This window comes from Sclerotinia sclerotiorum, genomic scaffold (genome assembly GCF_000146945.2).
Source record: "Sclerotinia sclerotiorum 1980 UF-70 scaffold_4 genomic scaffold, whole genome shotgun sequence".
NCBI classification, from domain to species: Eukaryota; Fungi; Ascomycota; class Leotiomycetes; order Helotiales; family Sclerotiniaceae; genus Sclerotinia; species Sclerotinia sclerotiorum.
This window is the reverse complement of record NW_001820832.1, coordinates 1508601-1530731: the sequence shown is the minus strand read 5'-3', so window position 1 is coordinate 1530731 and position 22131 is coordinate 1508601. Positions and strand designations below refer to the sequence as shown.

Here is a 22131-nt window from a genome sequence, read left to right as displayed (position 1 = left end):
TCAACCACAAATGGATGGTACCGGCTAGATTTCATCATTTTAGATAGAGAATACTTGGACTTGGCGAGGGAGTCATTGATTTCCTCGTTTTATAATCATGAGTACTGTGATAGTACTGACCATTTCACTATCGCAAGGACTTCTCCACTAAAGTTATCGATGACTCCCCAAGCCATTTTCCCGGCGTTTCTCCACTGACTAGTATAATAGACTTCGTTCTTCCATTTATTGTTTTCACTGTTCATACCTAATATCATCTCCAAATAGTTCAATTCTTATCTCCACAGCTTGTCAATATGGGAGAACTAGATACCAAGCTCGGCGAAGCTTCTCTCAATGACTCAATAACATACCAAGCCACTCCTTTTGGCAAAGAGATGGCCAAGCATTTTTATTTTGAACCAGAATGGAGAAATTTAAATCACGGTATCTCCTCACTATTATCCCAACTTCAATTTCCCAGCTCACAATGTCCAGGTTCTTTTGGTACTGTTCCTCGTGCCATTCGTGAGAAGCAAAGAAAATATCAGGATGATTCTGAAGCTCGTCCAGATGACTTTATTCGATATACATATCCTCGACTACTCGACGAGTCACGAGAAGCTTTAGGAAAACTTCTCAATGTTCCTACTGATACTGTTGTCTTTGTTCCAAATGCTACAACCGGTGTTAATACTGTTTTGAGAAATTTGGTCTGGAATGAGGATGGGAAGGATGAGATTCTTTATTTTTCTACCATATATGGTGCTTGTGGTCTGACGGTATGAACCTGCCAAAATTTCGATACGTCTTCATAAACGTCATTACCTCATCGTTCCTAACACAGATTTTATGCTAATATAACTCCCAGATCAAATATGTTTCAGAAGCCAATCGTGGTCTTGTCCAGCCAAGAGAGATAACCTTTCAATATCCCATTGAAGACGATGAACTTGTTGGACTATTCGAAAAAGCCATTGAAACTTCAAGAGTAGAGGGCAAACGTCCTCGAGCTGCTGTATTTGACATCGTAGGATCACTTCCTGGAATAAGAGTTCCTTACGAAAAATACATCACCATCTGCAAGAAAGAAAACATGTACTCTATCGTAGATGGAGCCCATGGAATCGGACAGGTGCCTCTCGACTTATCAAGTCTCGATCCCGACTTCTTCGTCAGCAATTGTCACAAGTGGCTCTTTGTCCCAAGAGGTAGTGCAGTATTTTATGTGCCAGAACGAAATCAGGATTTGATGAGAACAACTTTGCCTACTTCACATGGTTTCGTCCCCAGCGGGCCTAGACCATTTAATCCATTACCACCAAGCACGAAGAGCGTATTTGTTAACCAATTCGAATTTGTTGGTACGATCGATAATACCAATTATCTCTGTACCGCCGAAGCAATCAAATGGCGCAAAGAAGTCTGTGGTGGTGAGAAAGCCATAATGGATTATTGCAGCACTTTATCACGGGAAGGTGGTAAAGCTATTGCCAAGATTCTGGGTACTCAAGTCATGGATAACAGTACACATACTTTAACAGATTGTTGTCTTGTTAATGTGTTGCTACCATTGGAAATTGGAACCACTGAAATCGATGGATTTTTCAAGGTCAATGAAGATACGAAAATGGAAGCTTATCAATGGATGCTGAAGACATTGATGAAAGACTATAAAACATATATCTCCATCGCATACTTGAACAATAAATGGTGGGCACGACTCAGGTATGTGACATGCACTTTCTATATGATTCATAATTCTTTTTCATTTCACATCTTATATCTATCCGATTTTAAACTAACCATCCACTTTCCTCCTTGCAGTGGCCAAGTGTATCTCGAAATGAGCGATTTTGAGTGGGCAGGCCACACACTCAAGGAACTGTGCGCAAGAGTTGGGAGAGGAGAATATTTGAAGGGAGAAAAGTAAACGGAATATATCCAAATTTCGAAAGGTTTGAAAAACAAAGGAGGTTGGAGGATGAAACACTCTTAAGGTTGAGGGTATTTTTTTTTTGGTGCGTGCTCGGACTATCTGAAAATGGACCCTGGATGCATCGATTCGTGCCGCAAATAAATTATTCGCGAATGATTTTGGTTTTCTGGATTGATGAGTAGGAACTCGTGGAGGCGATCACAATATTCTTGGATTAATTCTAAGATCTTACAACAATCCATCAGCTAACTTTGTTACACCCCTCACACCCACTCTTCTTTCTTTATGATCAGAACCCACTCTTCCATGTCCTACTTTTGGTCCAACCCCAGACCGCGCATCTCCTCTATCTATCATCAACATTCATATCAATCAGGTGCACCAAAATAACATTACAATGACATTACCAAGTATTGGACGCTCAGGACATTCGCTTCGCACGAGCTTCCACATACTCCGCCCGCTTTGCACTTTGCAATTTGCACCAGCATTTTCAGGTGTATTTTTGTAGCTTTGACTTTCTTTTTAAATGTGGATCTGCACAGAACAACCGTTCGCGCAGCTAATCAGCCCTCGGTACATATCATCATTATTTTCGACATCGCATATTGTTGCATTTCTTGTTAGTGGCGAGGAAATATGCTCCCGAAATTGAAATTGGGATTGAGATGCTCGGACGGCGTTGAGGAAATTTTTTGTCTTTCAAAGTAACATATATGCAGAGAGTTCCTGTTCGTGGATCCTTCTCGAGTTGCGAATTTCCCTTATTATTTTTCCTGCTTTTGTTTAGACTTTTACTCCCTTTACGCGCAGTGAGCCAGTTCTCGCGTCTTGATTTCTGGTAAATCATTTGTATTGATCTGCTTTTGGATTACATCTTATTATATTGATTCATATATCTTCATTTGCATCGCTCTTTAGCAAATGCAAGACTCTCGTTTTACTTCCTTTGCGACCTGTACTGTCGTAGTGGGAAATTGACTTAATTAACATCTTTTGCTTCATCCGGTTCCTCCATCTCTCCACTCGCGAAAACTGTTTCATCTGTTGGAAACGTTGAAACAAAATACCGTCTTGTCATCCACCCATCTTTGAAACTCGAAACGCCAAAAGTGCTTTGACATTTTTTTCTTCTGTTGGTCTGGATTCAGGGTTCTACATCTATCTATATTACCTTTCCATTAAACTCATCCTTTTCCTACCACACAACTCAACCTCACGGAATACACACTAGTAATCCAACAAGATGCGAAACCACTATTCTCACATGTCTCCCTCTCCAAAAGAACAACAAGAATGGCCCCTAAAATCCACCTTTCGTCGTCTAAAGCGATCGCTTCTCAGACGTCCATCCACTCATTCACAAAAGGCACCTCAGAAAGCAGCTCGGCGTCTTCCCGAGCCACCTCTCTTAGTCGAGAACTCCGAATTGGATTTAGTAGATATTCTGTCCTCGACTGTTAATACCACGCCTGCAAATCTTAACGCTGGCCCCGTTTATCAACATCAACGACAAAATACCCTTGAAGATCCTAGGAGGTTTAATGTCCTCGATACAGAAGCCCAGAGTAGGGTTAATCAGAAAAGAGAGAGAACTATGTTTGGAGGTTTAAAGAGAAGGATTTCGGAAAACTCTCCTCGTCCTACTCCAAATTCCCCTCCTGCAACAAGGGAAACTCCAACTTCATTCGGTATTATTCAAGAACGCACATCAATGGAATTAGTTCTTCACCATTTTCCCGCCGAATTGTATAATTTCCCAAGACCCCCAACTCCGAAAACCCCATCTAGATCTCGGGAAATTTCTCCCGTCCGTGCAGCAAAATCTCTTAGAAGCAAAATATCGCGCACGTTTTCGAGAAACGGGAAAGGGAAGGGAAAAGGAGGAGAACATGATTTTGACATGGAAGCTTATCCACTTGATATAAAATTGTTGAAACCTGATCCGGCAGCGCTTCATCCAGCTTTGGACAAATCTACCGCCTCTGCATCTTCACGATCCGACTCTCCAAATCTCTCCCAAAGACGGTTTTCTCAAAGAGACTTCCTTCGACCTAATACTTCGGCATCAACATCTACCTCAATGTCTATTTCGGCAGCTTCAAATCGTGGTACTCCACTATTAACTGTCAACCATCCAAGTGCGATTAAGAAAGCATTTTCCAGCTCAAGCCTGCGAAGTGAATTACAAATCGTTACCGATGTCCCAGTCATTGAAGCACAGGAGATCAAATCACCACCACCTACTTATAGTGCTTCTATGGATTTTGTCACGAAGGGAAGTGAAAAACCTGCAGTGGATTTGTCGAACCATCCCGCGCTTTCTGGTGTTGGTGCTAGTGCCTCGAGTTCGAGCGAATCACAAAATCAATCAACACCTACATCTGAAGAATCAGCACCGGTAGCTACAGTTTCTACACAACGCACACGCGCACTGAGCAATGCCCCCCGTCCGTCTATGGCGCAAACCGTTCGTTCCTCCTTCGATAATTATGGCAGCACCACCATAACAACACAAACTACACACGATACCGTCGCCCCGCTCTTAATCCGCAAAACGGCTCGAGGTTCCTCGCCAAAACGTTTCGCATCACTGAAACGTTCTCTTTCAGACTTAACATCACGACCTCCTCCCTCTCGATGCCAATCCCAAGACACGGGACTTGCAAACCTAAACTCAAACACCTCTCCAAAAGCCAAACGTACAAGTACGAGTTCCACGTCTTCAAAATCGTATTATACATTAGGAAGCGCGGAAGCTGCTGTACCAGGTGTATCGAGAAATTTAACCGTATTAAACGCAAAGAGGAACTCGACCATTTCATCACAGAGAAGTTCTTTCGTTTCGACAAAATCACATTTTTCCGCAAATGCAAATATATACCCTAGAAGTTCCACCTCGACAATAAGAAGTGTACCCCAGGAAGTAGAATTTCTACCCATCAAATCTGCTCCTACTCCTACTCCTATCTCTGCCCCTACATTCGGTTCTCTGAGGAATTTCTCCAGACCAGGCACCGCTCGATCTCAAACTCAACATCTATCCCCAGCTGAGAAGAAAAATCCCCCGGTACCCCGACGCGCAAAAACGGATTTCTTGAATAGTTTTGAGGTCCCTAATTTAATGATGGATTGTGGCGGTTATGATGTTCATGAATTTAGTTATGCGGAATATACGTATGTGGAATCGGAGTCGGAGTCGGGATTCGCAGCGTATTCTACGGGGCAAATGATTAGGGAGGTTGCGGCTGGTGGTGCGGGGAATGGGGAGGGTGGAGATGGGAATGGGAATGGAGAGTTTGAGAAGTTTATTTTGGGTGCGAGGGAGGGGAGAGAGGGGAGGGCGGAGAAAGGGAGGATTTTGGGGAGGAATGGGGTTGTGGAGATGAATTTGGATATGGATGTGAAGATGGATATGAATGTTGATAGGGATGTTCACATGACAGAAAAGAAAAATAGAGGTGTATGGAAGAGTTTGAGAAGGAAGGAGAGGAGTGCAAGTGTTAGAGCATGAGAGGCTAAAAGGTTAAAAGTTTAATCGATGCACTTGGAGGATTTATTAATTCGTGGTTGAGGAGTACGAAAAGGGAAATTAGTGGTTAATGGTAATACTTGCTTGGTTATGATGATTTTATTATATGTTTATGTTTATGTTTATGTTTATGTTAGCTTAGCTTAGCTTAGCGTAGATTGATATCCTAATTATTTCTTTAATAATACTTAAATCTTTCATTTTTTAACAGATTTGATATAAGATCTTGTCGTTTTGTCTTTTGATGGATATAATTTGTGATGATTCTTGCATCAAATAATTTTGTATCTTACAGTAGTGAAAATATGATAGTGAAAATGATATTCTTAAATCTTAGATCATAGATGTATAGGTTACAAGTTGCAAACTAGTGGAATATAAAAGAATATGAAAGGGAATACTTCTTTCCTCTATCTACCTAGATAGGTAGGTAGGTAGGTATGCTTTGATATAAATTTATTCTTCAGGTTTTGGTGAATATCCTTATTGGAAATTCACTCATCGCTAAACTCATCGCTGCACTTTCTATTTATAGGTACTTATCTACTAATATACTGTAATTAGATTGTCCTTTCAGATTCACTCATTCTAGTTCCAGTCCTTTCCTGATATATTTCTTTCATATTCATATTTGTGGGAGTTTTTGAGATTTTTTACATGTATGGGGTTCTCAGGGAAAGAACGTCAAAAAGGCCACAAAGAGCTAGGCTAGCTTTATACTACCCTTTTCAGCTAGATATAAAAGCTATAGCCTACTCCTCCTTCCTCTTTCCTACAACCTTATTAATCATTGTCCTTCTTCGATATCTCTTTTCCCGCCCCCCAATTCCCTTCATTACATAAGGGCACCCCTTTTTGCTCCATTTTGCAAATGAAAGCGTGTGCAACCTTACAGATTACTCTTTATTTCAACAATATTACATGTAGGGATGAGCGCTTTACGTAAAGCAAGGTGTTACGAGGTTTGCCGTCTAGATCACGTGGAAGTGCTCTAGGCTTTCGAGGTGGTTTATAACTAGGCGTCAAGCAGGGACTTAAGTAATGACAATGATGCAATTCGTAACTAATAGTAGAGTATACTAAATCATTGATCTTGAGCACGAAGCTCTACAGTGAGGGAATCCCTCCTAGTTATATAGATCTTCGTACTCCCTATCCCATCGCTCCCACTTGATTTAAGTCGGTGGGATCGATGGGAATCATATAATAACAGACTCTGTGCTCTTCAGATCCCCACATGACCTTAATCCCGTACTATTTTGATCGAATCGAATCTCGTAGGCACACGATCGGTTACTGTAAGATCTGTGATCGTAACACTATAAATGAAGTTTTAAAATATATATATATTAGAATTAATTGAAACTTAGAAATAGATAATATACATCACACTTTTAGAGAAATGGTATACTAACAACTTAACCACTCAATTATATAAATAAGGAAACAATAGCAAATATTATTTCTCTTATAAGATTACTTCAGAGTTTCAAGTTAGTTTAATTTATCTCGAACCCAAGTGAGAAGTAGAAGACTCGAGTGAAAAGATGAAGGTAATTCATTAGAATCCGAGAACATGATTCAAAAAGTAAAAGTATCAACAACTGTGTCAAATGTTTGATGGCATGCTAGAATCTTCATATGCCGAGTTTTCAATAACAAGAAGCTTTCAATAGCAGGCTCTCCAATTCAAACTAGCCACGTATAATGACCTCCCCTAAAACAATATTGCATAAGACCACCTCCCCTTAAAAAAGCCACCCCAAATCATCACCCCACCTCAAGCTTCCCTCCTCCTTTCCCCCTGCACTTCATTCCCAGCCACCCATCCACCCCTCACCCTCCTCCAAATCTCCCTCCTAAACCCCCGCACCCAGTACCCCGTCCTCCCAAGCGCATCCCCATTCTCCCTAACCCTCCTCAACAAAAACTGCAAACATTCCTGCGTAGAACCCCACACTAGACACTTATACGCCTTCGGTTTCAACGCCATCTGCACATCCCGAGATACATTCGAATCGTGCCATTTCTCTTTTCGACGCAACTGTAATAAACTACAACTAATTTCATCAGCCATTCCTTGGAGTTGTCCGAATGCTAATTCTATAGTTTGTTTTCTTTGATGGATTCGAGAGCTTTGGATGGAATAGGCCCGTTTGATACTTTCTTCGTTGTGGGTTGCTAGGAATAGTTCTGCGCGTGGGTAGGCTGTTTTTTCATTGGTTGTGATACCTGGGTAGGATTTTTCTAATAGGTTAGAGGCGATACTGTTATATGCCGCATGTGTATCCTGGATGGTGTCATGAATCAAATCCCTTTTCTCTGTAGCAATATATGCACCTCTCACTAATTTAATGCCTAAAGTCCAGTTTTCTCCTTGAGCGAGCTGTAAATGGTGGAGAATATTGGCGGGTGTAGCTTTTAGGTATGCTTGCATGGTAGTGTATAGAAGTGCCTTAGGACCGGTATTATAAATACGCATGAGATCTATTGTCCATTTTTCAATACCATGTTGAAGATCTTGTTGTTCTGCATCGAGCCAGATACGGGCTTTTTGTGAACGAGCGGTATTGAGAAGGAGATGCATGGACTCCTGGACGAGAGGTGGTGGAGGAAGATTATTTGAAAGGGCATGGAGAGCAAGAGGACCAGCTCCGGAAAATCTGAGTTGGGTTTAGTGATAAATTCTCAGAATATGGTAGATTATAAAGTATTGCTGGCAAATAAACTTACTTGAGTGATAGAAAATCACCAGGTTGTAATAACGAAAGTGTACTCATAAGACCATCCCTCCATTCTCTAATAGCTTTCTCCCCCACTTCCTTGCTCACAGATATCCCATCCCCACGTTGAACTTCTCCCCCCGTAACATTAACTTCCTTTGCATATCCCAAAATAACACCACTGAAGCCCAACTTTTTCATGGCAGCCACACTCGCTCTCACTTGAGAGGCATTTTCCCCAGCAATAAAATGATCGTAAATTAATTTCCTCACTATCATATGCAAAACCGGATTTCTATCCGGATTTAGCAGTGTCGAATTAGAATTTGCGAGTGTGTTGAGTAGTGGAAGAAAGAATTTGATGATTTTGGGCGAAGCTAGAATTGAGGTTATGAAATATGATTTTAGAAGAAGAGGCATTGGCATTATTGATAATGGTGGAAGTTCAGAGTGTTCAGATGAGTTCGGAGAGTTCGGAGGGGTTGAATTGTGATTGTGAGGAAAGCCATTTTGATGAGAGATGGTTGTAGTTATCGCACAATACACCCTCCGAGAGTGTATATGATATCTCGGTGTCGAGGGAAATCTACAAGATCGTCTTAAGAACATTTCCAAAAGGTAGAAGCGTGTGTTTCAGACAAAATGGAAGTCTCAGAGATGGGGAACCTCGAGGTAATCATAACCTAGATGCTGTAAACCTATAATATCCCCCATTTTTCGTCACTTCTAAACCTTATTGTTCTACGATAACAGTTGGTTCGTATATATCATCGGGCGTATATAAGCATCACATTCCACCTCGGGATGCATGCTCGACCCCGCATATCAACCTCATAACATTACCTTATCGGGATGGTGGGTCCTTATCACGAACTCAAACGTGTGACATCCCGTGCATAAGTCCAAGATAGGAAACTGGCTTCGATCATGAAACGAAATCTAGCATATGGATCACGGAATGGTTGGTGGAGTGGCTTGAGCGATCTATCAAATAGTGTTGTGCTTAATATGCTGTGGACAAAATGACGCCGTCGCTATCCGCGATAATGAATGCCGAAGGGGGATATATAAATAACTTACCCTTGTAGCTTTTATGGTAGCACAAGAAGGATCTTGCTTATGATAGGAAGATCACAGGCAGCCTATATTCTTTCGTTGAAGAATTTATACTTGTCGACTAGACTCGGGACTGACTCCATAGTGTTGAACAAAATTGATTTGAGAACGATGAAGTAGAGCTATCATCAATCCGATGGCAGCCGAGATTGAATCCAATTATCTACTTTCTTTGGATTAGGAAATCAGTTAATACAAAAATGCTCAGAGGAAAAATATGTCGACATGGTGGAAACTTGATGGAGAATCTAGTCTATTGACATGATCTGTTCTAATCTATAGAAGCCTGAGCCTCATCTATCAGATTACATGTCTGTTTTCAAAGGCAAGCAAAGTATGAAATATGTAGCGGTGATTTCCCCTTCCAATGACAAAAGGCTCAATTTCTTAGCCAGCGGCAATCTTCACTCTAGCCCCCCAGGCGAGAAAGAACTTATTTCTTGCTCATGTTTAATCCATGTTGTACCGAATCGATGGTTGCATCACAATATGTGGATCTGACACCACCCTTCTCAATAGTTTTCAGACCTTGAATCGTAGTACCCTTGGGGGATGAAACCTTCTCTCTTAGAACAGCAGGATGTTCACCATTTTGTATCAGCTTTGCAGCTGCCAGCATTGAACCCGCTAGAATTTCCTTTGCAGTGTCGCGCTTCATTCCTTCCGACACAGCACCGTCGAGAATTCCATCAAATGCGGTAAGAAACCATGCTGGAGTGCAACCTGCGAGAACACCGGCAACTTGGAAAACATTGTCAGGGACATATGTGTATTGACCAATACTTTGGAAGATCCACTCCATGGCTTTTTCGTGTTTAGAGGAAATCGTCTCCGATCCAGTTGAGATTACAGTTGATGATTCCTTAATTTGTGCCCCAAGATTCGGCATACTCCTGACAAATGAACAACCTTTTGTGTCCGAGCTACCATTGAAAGCAAATTCTTTCAATTGTTCCGTTGTCGAGCCCGCCAAAACTGAGATGATAAGTTTATTTGCTAAAGCATCACCAACACCAGGAGCGCCGAGAACTTCCTCAGCCATATATGGCTTACATGCCAGTATGATAACATCAGCCAATTGGAAAGCTTTCAAGTTATCATCGTAAAATACGGCAATTCTATCACCAGCCTCGCAATCTTTGGATGCTTGATAGACTTTGGAGGCTGAAGCTTCTGATTTGGTACAAGCAATAATATGTGAAATTGGTGTATTATCTCTTGCGCCTGGCAAGGAGTTTGCGGCAAGAATTCCAGTGAGTATGGCAGAACCCATATTTCCTAAAAGCGTGAGTGAATATTCCTTTTTCATGTCTCAAGTTTCTGACTCACCACATCCTACCACAGCGGCGACCAAGTTGCTGCCCTTTGTTAAATCCCGGGTTTGAATCCATTTTTCTATGTTTCCCAATGCTGAATTAGCAGTTGGGTCACTGCTGATATTTGAGTTCCCGTTTTTTCCGGCCATGATGTCCATATTGATAGGAGGATTTGAGATTTGATGGTGTTGAGATCTGAATATCACTTTGAAAGAAGATTGATGTCCCACCAAAAACATTTGGAGGTGGGATTAGTCAGCATTGACGGCAGCTATAGTGGGGATATATATAGTTTCACTTGTACGACAATGACAAATTGACCCTCTTCACACTAACAATATAAAGTCATTTACTGCTCTCTCGTATCATCTTGCACATTTGGGTAAGTTTTTCATTGAAGCTAATACATACACTCCAATACCAACAATAAATTCCATCCCACTTATGAAACTTCAAGAGACGAATGAACAACCTCATACATTGAAAGTTGGCTTTATAACAGCTGTACTCCGTATCACCAGCGTCTTTGTTTTTCGCACTCATTCCATCCCATTTGAACTTCAAGGAAGGAATATCAATTAGAAGTTAGGCTCATAACAGCTTGCACCAATTCCGTCCTCAAAGTTATTATATCCACCATCACAAATAAATATTAATTATAGCTTATTAAACAAATCTATGCTCATCCAATATTGGTAAAGGGTGCGCGCTTCATGATATTGTATTCTATATTCATTTCACAAGAAACAATCTATCTTCAAGTCCGTAGTAGCTAGTTAAATAACCATCATTCTAGCCCAGCGACATCCCAGCCAAACAACTCCACCTAATCCTGCTCATTTCCTCATTTATCGATCATTACAAACTGCCTCAATACTCATTCTATCCCTAACAACAATCGTATCCCCAGAACTCGGATCCCCATTCACATCTCGTGCATACTGTTCCTCGTCCACAATTATCCGACTACTCCTTTTGCTTCTCGTCCCATATGAATGCTTCATTATTTGTCTGGGCTGCACAACAGGAGTATTTTGATCCGGGTCCAACGGCGAACTAGCCCTTTCAACCATCTTCCCTTTTCCCTTATCTTTCCTCCCCGATTCCGGAGAACCTGTTGGTGGTAAACTACTCAAGCTCATCCCTTTAATACTAATTTTAGAATGTTGCAGCCCTCTCAGATTTGGCAAGCCAACACCATCTGGCGCACCATCTACTCCAATATCCTCAAATGACCTTTTGTATCCAATGCTATTCCCTGGCACATTTTCGGCAAGTCTTTCAAAAGGTACTCTGGCTCGTAGGCTATCTAAGAGGCTTTCAGAAAGTGTATTATTGGTTATTCTGCGGACATTTTTGAAAAAAAGATCTTCCAGCCATGTACCACTTCTATGTGATTCTGTTGAAGGCGTCTTAGCGACAGGGGTATTTTCAGCGATAGTTTGCTGTTTTTTGGATCTGCTGGTCGTGGCAGCTGACGGTGCTTTAATGTGTGATGAGGCTGGAAGAGATTTGCGACCTTTCCTGATGGGTAATTTCGACACTCGAGACGTTTTGATTGGCTTCTGCTCTGTTATTTGTCCAGTAGACGCTCTAAAGGCTTTACGATCGAAAGGCACCCAGTACATTGGACGCTCTGACTCATTTCCTTCAGCATCCCTGAGCTTACGAAGATCATCGAGAATCTTAAATGTGAAATGAACTGCATTCGTTTTGTCGTCTCTCTTACACTGCGGTCGGTATGCTGGTATTTTATCGGACGTATTGCGCTGTTTGGATGGCGCAGGATCTTTGCTAGCAAGGTTCTGTGTCGCATTTGTATATGGCAGCCAGATATCACTTCTTCTTTTCTTCAGATCCAGCACCCAGGCATCACAATCCCATTCTACCCAGTAATCAATCACATCACCCCATTGGCTCTCAGGAGGTTTCGTTTGGTTGACAAAGATAACGCTTCCCCCTCTAGCATGCACAGCTTGTGCAAATTCTTTGACCATAACTTTGAGACCGTGAACTCGTAAACTGGTGCCAAGAATGAGAAGAACATCTGGACCCAATTTCAAATCGTGAATGATCAATGGTCCTACTAGATTTGCGTGTGGATGTTCTTCTCCGTAAAGAACAATATCAGGCCTCAGTCTGCCAACAGCCAAGCCTCTACGACCCTTATCTTGACGCGATATGGAGCTTGAAATACAAGAAGGGCAATCAGGAGCAGACCCAGCCATTGTAGTAGATTCTCTATCTTCCTCATCCCAGCTAGTGAGTTTTGAGCACACCCCACATCGCAACTTACGAAGTGAGCCATGTAGCAAAACACACTCTACTCCGGTTGCAACAGAGGCGTCTTTTCCTCCTCGTTCTTCTCCTCCAGCTGGAAGTGATTTTCCTTGGACTTTGGATTGAAAACGCGTACGATCACCCGCGCCAAGTTCGAGATCCGTAGTAAGGCCTTCGCGTTCTTCGAGGCAGTCGATATTCTGTGTGTAATTCCGGACGAGGCGACCGTTGTCTCTGAGAGCACGGATAAATTGGTGAGTGGTGGTGGTAGACTTGACATCGTTATAAATTCTTCGACGAAAATTGGAAATAAACATGTAAAATACGGAGGTCGAGAAAGGATCAGACCAAATGACGGAATCAAACAGATCTTTTCCTTTGAGATTTGGTAATGTACGTGATGAGGAGGATTGAGATGATTGTGAAGGAGGCTCTTCAGATTCTGAAGCAGCCGTGATGGAACTGACTTCGCTCAAAAAATTGCGTTTGTTGCTGCTACTACATTCGCTCGATGAAACCGAAGGTGTAGAGCTGCTGGCTGTGGATACGCTTTCTGAATTTATGGCGGAAGACAGTTTACTATTGGGAAGTTCAAACGCGGGAGTGTTTCGTCGAGAAGATCTTTCAGAAAGTGAGGAAGATTCTTGCGTAAGCTGAGGTTGTGACGGTAAACTGTCAGCTCGTAATCTCTTTGATTGACGTGAAGATTTGCTTTCAGTAATTGAATTGTCGATAGAGGTTATCAGTGATGAAGATCTCTGGAGGTTTTGTGGGTTTGAAGAAGTAGATTTCTCGTTGGTGATTGAGGCTTGAATTGTTGACCGAAGACTACTTTCACGCCGAAGTGAGTTCGATATGGAAGAATCGAAACGAGCTTGTGTCGTGATAGAGCTTTCTTCTTTTGTAAAAGATGAGGTAGACTTTGTTCGAAGTGAACGTCGAGTGCGTTTTTGTTTACTGTCAATTTTATCCACATCCTCAGGCAACCGGGAATTTTCGGACGAATGTTGAGAAGAATATTCACTCGATTCTTGCAATAATTGCTGCGATGCTTTTTCTTCCATGTCCAAGCTTTCTGAATCAAGCTCCATCTCCAACGCAGGACTTATTTCTTCCTGAGATTTAGTGTTTACATTGCATGATGCACGTCGCTTGTTCTCTGTCCTGATGCATTTAGCTCCTGATTTGGAGCATGGTTCACAACATGGTTGGAATTCACCACATTTTATTTTTCGAACTCGGCATCGATCACAAGCGCGAGTGAGGCGACCTCGAGAAAGCGTGCCTTTGGCGCTCGGCTTTGGTGACTCATCCTTAGGATCATTTAGTGTTAAGGGAGCAATCTGAAGCTGAGAATTTTGACTTTTCGAGGGTGATAAAGGCGAGTTATTGATAGAATCGTCCTGTGCGAGGGGGGCATGCTGAATATCAGCGGATTGAACCTCCAGATTTAGCTTCGGAGACTCTTTTGAAGAATTGCCCCGTGCGAAACAACCGTTCGGAGCTCGAGAAATTTGATTCTTCCTGCTCAGTCTCGGTGATTCATTCTTGGTTTTATCCTGCGCTAGAGATAAATTTCTACGAGAACTTCTTTGAGATGGAGCTGAAACAGGCGCTTCTGTCTGCACCGAAGATTCTTTTGAAGGTAGCTGAGAACGTTGCTGGGAGGACTGCTCGGAAGGTTGCTGAGACGGTTGCTCGGGAGTCAATTCAGAAGATTCCTCGGGAGGCTGTTCTACCCTCACACCATCAGCTGTCACAAGTTCGTAGTAATAGCGCTCTGTCACACGTCTCTTCTTTTTTGGTCGATCATCAATATCGTAATCATTAATTTCCCAAGGAGGATTCTCAAGTGCAGCATCAAATTGGGCTTGAATCATGGAATAAAGTCCGTTCTCAGAACGAAAATCCTACTATGGGCGTCAGAAATTGAGAAGTGGTAGTGAATAGATTGCTGTCCACTTACGGGAATTCCGACATTCGTGCTGATACCGGCTCCTGTCACGACCACAACTTTCCTAGATTTGGCAAGGATGTCTGCAATCTCCTGTAATTCCGCAGCAGAGTTTGGTACGACATTAATTGTCGGCATTGTGGAAATTATGTAAACAGATAGTCACTGCTCCGGTTTCTTCCTCTCTTCTCTTAACAAATTCAACTCTCGAGTGATACCGCTTCCACACTCGACGTTCTAGTCTTCCAGGGCTAGTGTCTTGCGCTTGTTGGATATGCGATCAAGACAGTGTAACTGAACTTCAGGTCATTTCGGAGAAGATACACCACTTCGGACGAGGTAAAACTTGGAATATGCTGCTCAATTCTTGTGTGTCGTGAATCCAGATTCTCGCAGTGAATGTTGCAATTTGAACGGGTCCGGAATGCCCCTGAGTTTTAGAAATCTTCAAGCTTCGCCGAAATGCAAATAACCCAATCAAGTTCCCAATAACGCCAATGACTCCCAATTATGATTTTGTTCCGCGAATGTGCGTGCTGTGTGCTGTGTTGTCAAAAAGTGGATGGGTCGCTGAAGGAAGCAGATCTGTCTGTCCAATTCGAATCGATGCTTTAGCAAGTTGTTTGGATCAACTTTGCAAGGAATTAGATGACTTGGAGTAAGTATTCCTCTTCCTAAAGGGTAAATATCGCAGTTGGTTCGAGACTCGACGCGCAGACCGATCCCTGGTCTTCCAACTTCTTTAAAGGTTGATATCAAGTTCAAATCGATTTTCTCTTGGATAGGATTCTCCCTAATTCGCCCTCTGAAGCTCTCGAGAATGGCTGCAATCGATCGATTCTCATCAAAGAAGGATTCCGCTAGCAATGTTTTGTTGATTATTTATGTTTACTTTTCATCTAAAGATTCTGGTCCTTTGAAGGGTAGACGCGATATGTTGCCGATGTGTTGCCGACATCAACCGCGTTATGCACAGACCATAGAAAACCCCACACAATTATCAGCCCTCAGCGTCAGCCCTTTTATTCCTCATATGCTCAACCTGCCTTGCTAAACTTTTCTATCTCATCAATGCCATCTTTTCTCTCAATTGGTTTCAGCTACAGCAACCAGTTTGATGATTAGAGCTTCATCAAACTTTTGAGGAGGAATATCATACCTAGTGGTACTAAAACATGGCACGCAGTTATTACTCACACTGGTAGTGAAATGTAGGACAGGATCCTACTCCAGAAGTTTGCTGCTTGTTCATCCATGAAAACGAGAAATCTGCTGTTCTCTTCATACCTCTAACTTGTACAACTGCCATCATTAAGTTCTGTATACTCACTTAGATTGCCTTTATATATATATAGTGTTTGTAGAACAAGCAATGAATGAACTGTACGGGATGAAACTGCATGAACATGACAAGTATGACTACTATCATTGTTGGCAGACTAAAATTGTATACTTTGTTTTGCTATCAAGTGAGCCTCAAAGAGCTGACAGCAGCTTAAATAGCAAGGTTTGGTGGCTTTCATCAATCCAACTGAGTCAAACATGGCTATGCCATCAATATATGTAGTCATTATGTGATGATGGACTTTGGAAGTTTTCTTTATCCTTTTCATTTCTCAATTTAGTAGTTGCATCACTTGAAATCCGCCCCTCTCTTTCAAAATGCCAGACAAAAAGAAAAATTTACAATTCATCTGGCCGAAAGATGGACCCAAAGGTCGCAGTGGTTCTCGAGGATTTTTCGGCAGACTGAACAACATTGTAACGAATCGAGGACCAGATATTTTCGTTGGAAAACAAGGAAGTAGAATCAGTCCCGACCGCTGGCAGAACTGGTAAAGTCTTGCATTCAAATAACCATCCAATTTATCTGACGTTCCAATAGGGACTCTTACCATGATGAACATAAGCATATCCATGAAATAACTGGAGCCTTCTCAAGAGATTTCAAAAGATACGATCCACACACACGGAAATACGTCGAGTGGGAACAAGCTCAAGATTGGAACGGGTACGGAGTTTCCAATAATCCATGGGAATATCCACGCTTAACCGCAGAGGAATTTGCCCAAATTTACCGGACCTATCATCGAGGTCATCAAATTGATCCTTCCAAGTTCAAAGATTGGAATCATGCTGGTCCTAATGTAAGTTAAATTTCATGTGAAAGCGGGAACATTAGTAACTAATATTTAATACAGAGATTCAGACAAGAATATGATAGTTTTTGGCAAGGAGCACATCGAAGAGGAGAAAATTATAAATATGGTTGGAATCATTTAAGGGGTGAAAATAATCCTTGGATGAGGATGCATCAAGAATGGCCTACTGATTTAGAGGATTGGATGGCGCTTCGTGGGATGTATTAGACATTTATGGTGTATTTAGCAGGGTGAAGATTCTTCACGATTGGGGATTCTTGAATTTGGTTCTTTGTTTTTTGGGGGTAGGTTCGTCAGTAAATCTGCATTATGCTAGAAATGAAGATATATTACCTAGTAGCTAGGGATGTGTGGTACGGTTGATATTGATATTGAGCTAGTGTATGCGAATGGCTAGTTTGAATAGGTATAAGTTCTAGATAGATATACGCTAGAGAGTTCAGGTTGAATAGGAACTGATTGGTTGAGTATGGAACATCTCCATTCTACATGAGAAACAATAGATAAACTTCTAGTGTTTGGCCTATCTTGTCCTCGTCCTTACTGACTTTTTTACTCCCTAATCCTTACTCTCATTTATCATACATAACATCATCTAAAATCACCTCTCTCAAACAAATTTCCACCCACCCATCTCCCCTCACCTACCCCACCAACCCCCAAATCTCATTCCACCTCCTCCAATCCCCCTCAATCGGACCATCCAACTTCCCAAACCTTGCCGGTTCCCCCGTATTAGCCTCCGGCAAACAAATCCACTCCCTTACACTTCCTGGTATTTCTTCTCTCACATGACTTATACACAGAAGTGCTTGATTCTTATTTAATCCTTTAATTTTTACATTTCCCTCTTTCGCGATATCTGATTCAATGATTTTGAGTTGAGATGGTTTTGTGCCCGTTGTGTTAGCAGAATGTCCTTCTTGGACATGGACAAGTTGTTTTTCTTCGCCATGAGCTAGGAACAAAAGACATCGATCGCGAATACCATCATCCATACCGCTGAATGCTTCGTCAAGAATGATGAGATCTGGTGCTTTGATGATGGCGCGGAGAAAAAGAGCTACTCTTTGTGATGAAAACGGCATTTCACGGAATAAAATATCATCGGCCCATTTGGTCGAATCATTATGACCAATTTGAGCAGTGGATCCTCCTAGTCTCAAATCTTGTTCAAACCATTTCAAAGCTGCATCTATGCGCTCTTTCGCATTATCATTCAATTTCGGTACACCTATAAAAGTATCTGCCCATGCATTGGCGAGAACTTTCCTTAAAGTTAAATGCCGAGGAATATGATTATGAATTTCCGGACTTGAGTGACCTATTCTCGATTGAAGATCAAAAATCGATATTCCAGGTTTACCAGGTTCTGGTAATCTAGATTTACCAAATAGACGGATAGGAAGAGAATATGTTTGAGGGTGATCGGAACATATAAGAGATAGAAGAGTTGTTTTTCCGGAACCATTTGGACCAAAGATACCCCATCTCTCACCTCGTTTGACATTCCACCATAAGCCATCTTTCTTGACACCATTTACATTTTCAATCCAGTTTCCAAGTACGGATTTATCTCCATACTCCACCCGAGCACCTTCCATTTCTATTAATGTCTCTCCTGTCTCTAGTGGTTGAACATCATTCAAGGGGTAACCATCTCGACTTAGTGGACCTGTCTTCTCTGGAATTCTCTCTTTAATGGAAGCCGAATTGCCGGTAAACAACTTTTCTCCATATTGAGGTTGTTCAATCCCATCCAAAGTCAATTTCCGGCCGATCTCTTTCAAAGATGACGGAGTCAAATGAAGATTAAAATCATCCCTCCCATTTTCACTTCTCCTAACATGTTCTCTCAATTGACTCAAAACATCATCCTTCGGCCCTAAGAAAGCAACTTCACAATTCCCTTTCAAATACACCAAATCCGTAACCCAATGCGGTATAGGATCCTGAGGTCTTAAAGACAACACAAGTCTTGGAGTATTCGCCTTAGCCAATCGGTGTAACATTGGACTCAAAGTCAACAATGTAGGAGGATCCAATCCCATAAAAGGTTCATCTAATAACAAAACCTCTGGATTCTCCAACAATGCTCTTGCAATCCTTGATCGTCTCGTTTGACCATTACTCAAATTCGATACTGGCATATTCAATAATTCCTCCAGCTTCAAATCTTTTATAACACGTGCAAGTGTTTCATCATCCAAAACACTATTATCGATCTTTGTAGAAGGATTAAGTTCCGTATTTCCTCGTAAATAATCCCATACACTAAAATCTGTATCCTCTCTCCTCGATTCATATCTCGCACTCAAATATGCACTTTTAGGAGCCTGTTTCCCCAATCCTTGTTCCCCATCAAATCCCACATATTTGATCGCCTGACTCGGAGTTCGTAGTTTAGAATTCTTCGCCGCAATAGCATCGCTGCTAAGGTATGGGTACGATCGCGCATTCGCAGGAATACACAAAAGGCCTCCTCGTAAAATCTGCAATAATGTAGTTTTCCCAGACGATGAAGCTCCAAGTATAGCCCAATGTTTCTCTCTCTCCGAAAATGAAGGTATTTCAAATTTTAATTTCTCGAATAGAGGAGGATTCGTATGTCCGACGACATGGTGAGAATTAGGATGATGACGACAGAATGTGCCATTGTCAATTCTAACGATTGGCGGATGAGCTATACTTGTACTTGTGCCGTATCGACGCAATGGCAATAAAGCCTTGCGATTCCATATCATGGGTCTCCCCATTGCGCATTCGTATAGTTGAAATGTCCATCTTGAAGAAAAGTTGACTCAATTTATTAGAAGTAGAGAGAGCCGACCCCGGAACGCGGGGAAAGCTTTTGATGACCCATGCTAAGCTTAAGCTTACCACTAGAAGTCGATACTCATAGGCTATCTTGGGCGATGGTTGATAGAATAACTTGAGAACATGATAATTCCTTCATGTTGAAATTTAAGAAAATAATAAGCCGACCTACCATAAATAACAATAATCAAAATGTAAACACAGACAATACACTGATGAATTAATACTCATTTTCGATATTGTTCCTTTCTCAATACTCATATCTCAGCGATAAGCGGTTATAATTATAGCCTTCTTCACCCAAAACCTTAGCGCGCTTAATTCCGCCCGTTCCAATTCGCGCTTACACGTCCCTGATGCAGCCTGGAGCTCTCTCTACAATAAACAGCTCCTCCATTACATCTACATCAATCCAAGCTTCCCAACTACAACTGCGAAATCTTCACACTATCAACTTATCGGAATAGATACTCCACGCAATCACTCTCTAAGTTACAAATAAGAATTTAATTCATCATGGTAAGTTTCACCACTTCATCTCCATAAACTCAATTCATCTATCTCCATCTATCAAAAAACAAATCCCCCAGACTCTCCACTTCCACCTCCAACCCCAAACTAACATTACAAACAGGCAATGCGCATCGTCCCCTCCTCCAACCACACAACCACCCACACACACCTCCAAACTGCCTCCCTCGGCGCCCCCTCCGCCCCCGGCCTCCACGACACCCTCCGCCACGGCGTAGGTCCCACACAAACCTCCTCCCTAAACAGCCAACCAGACTCTTCTCACCCCCTGGAAACCCGTCTCAAAAACTGGGAAGCAACACAAGAATCCCTCAAGATGGCTGGTCTACGTCGAACCTTCGGTATGAGCGAACCTATCCGTAGAGGAATGGAATTGAAGATTACGCGGGAAGGTGAATGGAGACCGCTTGCTTTGGGGGGTGGGGGACCAGGTGTTCATGAGGAGATTTTGAGGGGGAGTGATGCGACGATTTCGTGGGAGGATGTTTTTAGGGGGGATGAGATGAGGAGTTTACCTGGGTTTCATGAGGAGGTTGAGAGGAAGGTTAAGATGGGTTTTTAGATGGGGGGATTTGGGTTATTTTGTTTGCTGAGTTTCATTGCGTGGAATGGATGAAATTAAGTGCGATGATCTGGTTCGATTTGATCTGGTCTGAAATGATACAACGAGTCAAGATTGATGGAGCATGTTCATACTGCAAAGGCAATGTGAACGAATGACAGATTAGCATTTGGGGCATAAAAAAGAATAGACAGCTTGCCTTCCTTGCCTTCCTTGCTGCCTTGCTCGTACACAAGCCAATACAAACCTATCACACAAATACCAAGTCTAGCAATGAAATTACGTCAAGAAAACCCCCATTGCATCATATACCATACCATACCATGAAGAAATCATCACAAACGACAAACTACAAATGCAAATGGAACAAACTTCCCCATCCATGAAATCAAGCAGATGCATAATTTCACCTAGGAAGGAAGCTCACCGAAAACCCTCACAGATATAACATAGCAGTAATAAACAAGCCTTCTTCAAGCCTTCTTGTATCCAAAACATCCATCCATCCGTATTGTATTTGTTCTTCTGACTCCTACGTTCCTAAATCTTACGTCTGAAGTCCTAAATTTCCATTTCCCAAGCCCCATTTCCATTTCCGACCATATCGCTCGTTTGTTCGCTTGGTCGCACGCTCAAAATATTCGATACGGTCAGCATTTGCTATTTCGCCATTCCTCCCTCCCCCCATCCATTGATTTCATTCGTACCCCCGCCGTACCTTTTCTTCACATACAAACTTTCCAATCAATCAATCAATCAAATCCACATACATAACACCCCTTCATCCATCCATCCATCCATTCCATCTTATTATACACAACTATGACTTATCCTCCAGTCTTCAGTCTTCAGTCTTCAGTCTTCAATATCACATCATCACATCACATCACATCTCTCCCCTCCCCACCAATCATATATTAACAACAGGCTATAACAAGCTTTCAACAGCAGCCAAAATGCCATAAAATCCTTTTAAAACGCTAGAAAAACCGAAACATAAAAAAACAATAGCAAAAACAATAAAAAGTAAAATAAAATAAAATAATCCTTCAATTCGAACGCGTTAACGCCCTTCTCGCTGCTCACTCATAACTAGCTGTAGCTGTAGCTGTAAAAAAAAAAAAGTCCGTTCCGCTGGATGATTAAGCCATGTCGATGAATATGTGCTGACTGATAGTGAGTGGTTGTTGTATATTTTGTTTGTTTGTTTGTGTGTTTCA

General features: G+C 41.9%; 9 protein-coding genes across 9 annotated transcripts; 4 read left to right on the top strand and 5 right to left on the bottom strand.

Annotated features, from left to right (window-relative positions):
- Positions 1-296: 296 nt before the first annotated feature.
- Positions 297-1912, top strand: SS1G_03684 (hypothetical protein; the record flags this gene model as incomplete). The annotated part of the gene is made up of 4 exons (XM_001595545.1): positions 297-426; positions 478-761; positions 851-1707; positions 1807-1912. 4 exons carry the CDS (start codon positions 297-299, stop codon positions 1910-1912), a joined length of 1377 nt encoding a protein of 458 aa, XP_001595595.1.
- A 1273-nt stretch (positions 1913-3185) lies between these two features.
- Positions 3186-5432, top strand: SS1G_03683 (predicted protein; the record flags this gene model as incomplete). Its single annotated transcript, XM_001595544.1, has 1 exon — positions 3186-5432. The coding sequence occupies one exon, from the start codon at positions 3186-3188 to the stop codon at positions 5430-5432; it is 2247 nt and encodes a 748-aa protein (XP_001595594.1).
- Positions 5433-7230: 1798 nt separating this feature from the next.
- Positions 7231-8452, bottom strand: SS1G_03682 (hypothetical protein; the record flags this gene model as incomplete). The annotated part of the gene is made up of 2 exons (XM_001595543.1): positions 7231-8113; positions 8184-8452. The coding sequence occupies 2 exons, from the start codon at positions 8450-8452 to the stop codon at positions 7231-7233; spliced, it is 1152 nt and encodes a 383-aa protein (XP_001595593.1).
- Positions 8453-9722: 1270 nt separating this feature from the next.
- Positions 9723-10754, bottom strand: SS1G_03681 (hypothetical protein; the record flags this gene model as incomplete). The annotated part of the gene is made up of 2 exons (XM_001595542.1): positions 9723-10567; positions 10619-10754. 2 exons carry the CDS (start codon positions 10752-10754, stop codon positions 9723-9725), a joined length of 981 nt encoding a protein of 326 aa, XP_001595592.1.
- Positions 10755-11453: 699 nt separating this feature from the next.
- SS1G_03680 (hypothetical protein) lies at positions 11454-14977 on the bottom strand (the record flags this gene model as incomplete). The annotated part of the gene is made up of 2 exons (XM_001595541.1): positions 11454-14795; positions 14852-14977. The coding sequence occupies 2 exons, from the start codon at positions 14975-14977 to the stop codon at positions 11454-11456; spliced, it is 3468 nt and encodes a 1155-aa protein (XP_001595591.1).
- A 948-nt stretch (positions 14978-15925) lies between these two features.
- SS1G_03679 (predicted protein) lies at positions 15926-16148 on the bottom strand (the record flags this gene model as incomplete). The annotated part of the gene is made up of 2 exons (XM_001595540.1): positions 15926-15939; positions 16037-16148. 2 exons carry the CDS (start codon positions 16146-16148, stop codon positions 15926-15928), a joined length of 126 nt encoding a protein of 41 aa, XP_001595590.1.
- Positions 16149-16501: 353 nt separating this feature from the next.
- On the top strand, positions 16502-17208 carry SS1G_03678 (hypothetical protein; the record flags this gene model as incomplete). Its single annotated transcript, XM_001595539.1, has 3 exons — positions 16502-16674; positions 16725-16986; positions 17041-17208. 3 exons carry the CDS (start codon positions 16502-16504, stop codon positions 17206-17208), a joined length of 603 nt encoding a protein of 200 aa, XP_001595589.1.
- A 437-nt stretch (positions 17209-17645) lies between these two features.
- SS1G_03677 (hypothetical protein) lies at positions 17646-19757 on the bottom strand (the record flags this gene model as incomplete). Its single annotated transcript, XM_001595538.1, has 1 exon — positions 17646-19757. One exon carries the CDS (start codon positions 19755-19757, stop codon positions 17646-17648), a length of 2112 nt encoding a protein of 703 aa, XP_001595588.1.
- Positions 19758-20334: 577 nt separating this feature from the next.
- SS1G_03676 (hypothetical protein) lies at positions 20335-20911 on the top strand (the record flags this gene model as incomplete). Its single annotated transcript, XM_001595537.1, has 2 exons — positions 20335-20337; positions 20453-20911. The coding sequence occupies 2 exons, from the start codon at positions 20335-20337 to the stop codon at positions 20909-20911; spliced, it is 462 nt and encodes a 153-aa protein (XP_001595587.1).
- Positions 20912-22131: the final 1220 nt, after the last annotated feature.